Below are 6,931 nucleotides of genomic sequence, written 5' to 3' on the forward strand. Positions count from 1 at the left end.
ATTGCGAAACATGGAGACCTACTGAATGACAGCGTGGAGATGGTAGGTACCAAATGTGTTACGTGTTTCTTCATTAGCAATTGAAACAAACCTGAGGATACTACCAGCTGTAAAAACCCACAAAGATTTATTTCAGAAGCCTGTTACCAAACAGCTGGAGATGGTGAAAGCCATAAAATAGTTGACCAGCATATGCCTTGCACAACTGTCACCAAGCTACCATCATCCAGACCAAAAAAAGTTAATCGCTGCCCTAGATATGAGACAGTGCCTCATGAATGGATTGTTTTCAGCAAAAGTTGCTTTCTTGGTACAAAGGAAAAAGTTCCTTCCATGAAAATAAATAAAATCACATATCCAATTCCAATAGCTACATGAGCCTGTATCTGGAGCGCCCTGCTCCACCTCAGAGCTCTCGCAGACTCTCATACCCTGTAATCCACATCCCCAGAAGTTATTCCCCCACAAGCTTGCAATTTGAAGTTCCTTGCAGACCAAACTTTATACCTATTTTGTTCCCAGCTGGTTTACATTACTTCTGCATGTATGTTAGCCTCCATACAATTAGTCCGCACTATCCAGATTTGTGCTTGCACATTTTGGGATGTGTGTGTGCGTGCTAACAACAGCACCTCCCTCTTTAAGGGAAGCTTTATTATTGCCCATGTTAACAGCTAACGGAAACCGTCTCCAAGAAATCAAAATTACAAAGCATGCAGCCTGTACACTTGTGTACAGGAAAATTAAACACACACTGCTTCAAATTCTTTAGGCTTTAAAAATGTACGTATGGCAAAGGCCCCACAAGACTAGAGAACCCACTCAGTCTTGGAGGCCTAACTAAGCAGTGTTATGAAATAAAAGCACATAGGGAAGACATTTAGCACAGTAATCTCTACAAACCCACAAAAGACACCCCCAAAACAGAAGGAATACATGTAGCTTTCTGTTAATCTGTGGTTCACCAAAGCGCTTAAACTTGAAATGCAGAATGTAGATCTACATTTTCAACTCCTTTCCTAGTAATAGAGGCACAAGGCCTCCTACAGGCAGGCTGCTGTTCAGGTCTGACTTACTGTCTGCACAAACTCTATTCACTGTTTCCTCTGTCCCATAGCTCTTGACAAATCTTCAGCCATGCCACCTCCTCCTGAATCTGCACATTTACAAATAAAGGCCTAAAACCATATACTCACTAAACTCCAGCCTAGTAACAAGCATTCATGATCTAACTTTTCATGTCCCGGAGGTATTTTCTGCTATCACCCTACAGCTGTTAAAAGGCACAGACAAAACCTTCACTACATTAGAATGAGTGTGGAAGAACGCAGTCTTATACCAGCACTGCCAACAACAAACCTTTCAGGAGAAAGAGCATTGCTGCTTTCTGTCTAATCTACACTGATGTTAGCAAAGCTGTTTCAATGGTCATCCAGGCTTCACTGCACAACAGAGAGGATCCTCTTACTGTGAGCGACACTGCTGGGATAAAAAGAAGAACAAGAACCCAGAATTAGCCTACCACAACTGAGGAATACCATCCACACAACGTCTTCAAGACTCCATGAGGGTAGCTTGCCGAAACATGCCTCTAGTGCAGTAGACCCAGCAGCAGTTTGGCTAGCACCAGACTGGTTACACATAGCAAGCTAACAAACAGGGATAGGGGGCTCTTGGGTGGTCATGGCCACACGCTGCTCCACAGATAAAGGAGCAGTCTGACTCCACATCTGTGTCCACCTTAGTACACCTCTTTGAGAAGGTGGCGCTTCTTATAACAACGGCCTGCAGTCATCGCTACTTATCTGTTGTCTGAACAGCGGTTCAGTCAGCCGGTCATGCATGTTCCACAGACACACCAGAAGATGACTGGTACACATCTACTACTTCACTGACAGCAACTCACCTTCAGTCCCTTGGCTAGGTAATTTGATTGAGAGAAAAGGTCTTTGAAATGTTACAGAACCCAGTATCTGCACCATGAACACTTGATGTGACCAAGAGATTTCACAGAAGTGCATTTGCACTAAAAAACACAACACACGGTGATGCGGGTCTCACGAAATCCCTTGGGCATCATTGTATACATGGCATAATTTGTACAAGTTCTTACTCTGTCATTCCAAAAAACTCACCGTCTCTCTCTACACTATGTTCCCCCAAACTTTCCTCCCTACAGAAAAACAAAACGCAGTGTTTAGCTTCCTAAGCAGAGATTTAGACTTCTTTCCTGTACGTGCAACATACTGATTATCCCAGAACATTTCATGCTTGCCAGGAACCACAGAGGATGCACACGCTACAATACCTGCATGGAAGCAAATGCATGATTAAGCATATTTGCCGAGGGCAACAATTTCTATGCTGTTGCCTTCAAGTTCTCCTCTTACAGGAAGTCCAGTAAAACCGTTTCAACTTTTAGACCCCTGCTCCTAACCCCCAAGATTGAGCAAACTTGAGACCAACCACAAGAATACTGAGCAAAACCAAAGTCGTTCAAGCAGGAACACGAGGTGGGTAGTCGAGTCTAGGGACACACACAACCAAGTGGCTGGAAGAACTGTCATAACCCAGTCTGTCTCACCCTGCTACGACAAGAAGTTCAGAATGCACATTTCAGGCACAGGAATAGAAGCTAGTGTCCTAATTACCTCTTCTCTAAACCTTTTCCTCTTGCTACATGGAAGTCAGAGAGAACAGTATCAGGAAGAAAAGATACACAGACTAGAAAGTTTCAGTTGCACACCATGCAGAGATACTACTGCATCTGCAAGGTCTGTGCATATAAAAATCAGATTTGACTTCAAAATCATGTTTTCCTAGCAAATTCATGAAGACATACGTTGCCATACTCCATATTTAATGGAAAGGTGGACCTCATTTGTAGTTATATATGCTAAATATATATATATATATATATATATATATATATATATTCCAACTGTTTTCAGAGATAAACATGGTACAGAAGAGTTTATCATCAAGGTGCTCTCCACACTCAAGTCTACATTTCCAGACAAGCTGGTCCCCAGGCAGCACCCTGTCAGATCAGAACACAGAAAGTTTCAGGCTGAGTGGTCACCCAATAACACACCTAATGTATATTGTCTGTTCATAATTTTCTCCTCCCTTATGTCTGAAACACAAACTAGATACAACAGTTCCTATTATTTCCTCTTTTTTAAAAGGAGTGCTTGAAACAGAGATCAAACTATAATTATTTCAGAAATGCCTCAGTAAGAATACTAAACGCGCTAGAATGCGAGCATTCTTAATGTGTATTAGAAGAACTCTCGCCAGAATCTGGAATTCTCATCCATTTAACAGTTTATCATTGGCTGACCCTGCACATCTTTGAGTTGCCACAATGAATAATTCTTGCTGTGGCATCAGGGGACAGGGGGAAGCAGCGCAGTTAAGTTTTTAAGAACAGATGGAGCAAGAGACCTCTACATAGTACAGATGTCTTCGCAAGCTTTCTGCAGCACTACAAGATCTTTTTATTCAAACAGCTATGTGACCGGTTTGTCAGATCCTCTGTTTTAATACATCAATTTCAATTTTTGCTTATAGATGGAAGTGGAGGCTTTTAACCAGCTCTAGAACATAGCACCAAGAACAAATAACAAAAACAGATCTAGCAGATACACACTCCTGTGCAATAATTTGAGAAAATCCTAAAACAAAGTAATCCTAAACTCTCACTTGCTTCACTTTCTTCAGAAATGCTGATAAAAACACACTGTTCTATGTTCAAATGGTCAGACAAGCTATTTCACAATACACTTTTGCTACTCAAAGTAGCAAAGTAGAACAGTTTTAACGTTAAATAGTCCCACCTGCTTTTACCCTCCTCCTCTCCAAGGAAGGAAGCTCTCTCCCAAAGCCTAAACTCTCTTCCTTGAATTCAGAGTCCAGGTTCAGCAACTTCATTGTTACTTCAACCACAAGCTTCACACAGGAAGAACACTAGTTTTAAGCAGACAGGTCACCAAACCATTCAGACCTTACGAACACAGGATTAAACAGGCAGTCAAATTTTCTAAAGCCATACCGACTATTTTGTGTGCAGTTGCAATTCTAAGCTTATTAATTACAAGAAACCAAGAAGAATTTGAGTACATAACCTCTAGGCAAAACGGTTCTTAGTTTCATCAATAGCTCATCCCACTTTGTAACATCAGCAAGCTAAACATACTGTATGATACATCCATATCTTCCATATTTCCATCACACAGATACAGTCAGACAAATAACCCATAGAAAGTTCACTCGTAACATCACCTACTCACCTCATCATCACTGTCTGATGTCTCAGAGTCTGAAGATGCTGTAGGCTTGCTCACAGGTGGCTCCTTTTCTTCAGAGTCGCTGCGTTTCCGTTTGGCCAATGACAAGAGTTCCTGGTGTGAAAAAACATTTTAAAACGTTGCTATTAGTTTTACCATTGCAGGTCAACGCATATGTACCTTCTCCGATATTTGAGCACATCCCAGTAACATGATTACCCCCACTAACTAGAGAACAGTCCACCATGTTTCATAAATACACACACAAAACTCTGTGTAATACAGCTGAACGTTACAAAAGGATTTTGAAAATTACAAGCTATAAAGAGAAAATGCTATTGCCATCACTTTCTTGATATAAAGAAGATAATGACAAATTACTTCCAGGTCTGTGGTATTAATTAGCTGATAATTAAAAAAAACCTACATTGTGTAGTGCTAACCTCAAAAAGCCAAATGCCACAAAGGAGTCTAGTACAATAAACACTTGAACGGTTCTTTTCTTTCTTTCAAAAGACATTTGCAACTATATGCTTACAAAGGAGATACTTTAAGTATCACCAAGATGTCATGCCTGATATATTTAATAAGACCGTTCAACTCCTTTTCACCATTGCTACATGCCACAGAATGCACTTAAGGCTTTGGACAGACACAGAGCAGGCAGCCAGCTCAAAGGCTGTGAAACTAAGTAGAGCTGTTCTCTAGGGGAAGCACCCTCAAAGGCAACACAGGCCAGCAGAAAGAGCTAAATGGCGCACAAATAATCTCATCATCTGCTGTTCACAGCTTGTTCAGATGATAGAGGGAGGCAGTAGTTTAAAGCAATCATTTCTGAAGCTGCATTACTGTCTTCGTAATCCATGACAAATAATTTAGTCTTAAAAATATTGCTCTGGGGCTGATGAATCTTAGCTGTGAGGAGAAATAAAGCCACGCCAACTTCTGCAGTCTTGGGAAAACAATACTAGCTCGGTCTGCATTAGTTTCAGAACTGGAAGATTATCTCCACAGCAGAGGGATTTGAATTTAGTACCTTAAATGAGAACATAAACATTGCAGAAACTGATGGCCTAAGCTACTTACCAACAAAGAAATCTTCAGTTATTAATGGCACTTTACAAACTGTTTTCTGAAGAAGACACGCAACATCAACAGAACAATGAATAGCTCTCCTTAGGAAGTTCCTGATGTTTTGTTTTGACAATAATTTCCTAAAATTCCCCTCTCATAAGTGACTTCAAGCATACTTGAACCCAGATTACCTTCCTGCATGATACCTTGGTGTTAATATTTACTGCTTTTATTCCAAGCAATTTGCCTTCTTTCTCTCTACCCTTGTTTTTTCTCTTTTCCAATATTCTCCATGAGAAAGGCTCCTGCTCCTTTAGATTCAACCCACTCGGGTCACTAAGGAAAGCTGTCAAACATTTAACCTACACGGGCCTCACTCAGCATGCTCTCCTCCTTAAATCACACCTCAAGAACATCACCGTTCTCCTACCCAGCCTTCATCCTTGCATATACATCTGTTATAGTTGCTACAAACAACCCCAGACAACCCAGGTAGGGTTGCAGATGCATGCTTCCAGCGAGTAACAGAATGGATGTAGAACCACGCAGCTATTCCACCACTCTGGGGCTAGCTCAGCTCCTCCTGTTTTCAGCTCTGGAGAAGCTACACACCAAAGACACTCATAGCAAGAAGCTGGTGGCTCTGGAGGGATGCAAGGGGCATGCTCTGCTCCAGTGTATAGTTTGTATAACAGAGTGTACAGCTTGAATTTTCTAAGGCTCCAAGTTGCAAAAACATTTTTGAGTGCTTGTAGGTGCCTTTTTATTTTTACTTTTTCACAACACAGCAGCAGCTTCTCCATTAAACACCCCGCATGTCCAGCATACACACTCCCTCAGCCATGCAGGCACACTTAACCAGCCAAAGTTCTGCACAGCCCAGGCGGTGCCCTGCGAGCCCTGACGCCCTTATTTACCTCACGTAGCACATCGCCAACCCCTGTCCTGCCGAGAGCTGGAGCCCTGGAGGGGATCACCCTCCACGGGGGGAGGGCTCCTCCTTCTGCAGCCCCAGCACGGCGATCCCCGTGCCGGACCCCCAGGAGGTGCCTGCGGGGACCTCAGGGCGCCCCCAGCCGCACCTCCGGGCCGAACCTTCAGCCCTGGCCGCAAGGAGAGCCCGAGCCACGGCCGGGACTCACCGGGAGGCCCCCGGGCACCTCCCCGGCCCTCCGCCCCCCCACGGTCCCGCCCGGCGGCACGGGGCCCGGCCCCGCGGCCCTCAGTGCCGGGCTGGGGAGGCGCCGGAGTGTTCCCCCCCATCGGGGCCTGGCCGCGACCGGGTCGGGAGGAGGAGGAGGAAGGGGGAGATGGCGGCGCCGAGCCCCGCGCGGCCCGGAGGGCCCAGGCCCGGGCCTCCCCGCGCACCTGGTCCAGGTTCTCCTCGCTGCCGCTGTCCTCGGTGTCGGAGTCGATGAGGACGCGGCCTTTCCGCTTCTTCACCATGGCGGAGCCGGCTGCCCCCCTACCGCCCGCCCTCCCTCCCCGCCAACGGCGGCGGCGGCGGCGGCGGCGCGGCGCTGCGAGCGGCCCGGCCTGCCCCGCGCCGCCCGCCCGCCCGGGACACA

General features: G+C 45.0%; 1 protein-coding gene across 1 annotated transcript in view; it reads right to left on the reverse strand.

Moving 5' to 3' along the window:
- Positions 1 to 6,885, reverse strand: part of RTF1 (RTF1 homolog, Paf1/RNA polymerase II complex component) — a 31,890-nt gene extending 25,005 nt beyond the window's left edge. Inside the window, exons 1-2 of the mRNA XM_035327564.1 lie at positions 6,732 to 6,885; positions 4,293 to 4,403 (exon numbers count right to left, since the gene is read on the reverse strand). Of these exons, the coding sequence (XP_035183455.1) occupies positions 4,293 to 4,403; positions 6,732 to 6,809 (189 nt within the window). The 5' untranslated portion in view covers positions 6,810 to 6,885. The remainder of the gene's footprint in view (positions 1 to 4,292; positions 4,404 to 6,731) is intronic.
- Between the last annotated feature and the right edge of the window lie 46 nt (positions 6,886 to 6,931).

The sequence above is a fragment of the Oxyura jamaicensis genome, chromosome 5 (assembly GCF_011077185.1).
Source record: "Oxyura jamaicensis isolate SHBP4307 breed ruddy duck chromosome 5, BPBGC_Ojam_1.0, whole genome shotgun sequence".
In the NCBI taxonomy this organism is placed as follows: Eukaryota; Metazoa; Chordata; class Aves; order Anseriformes; family Anatidae; genus Oxyura; species Oxyura jamaicensis.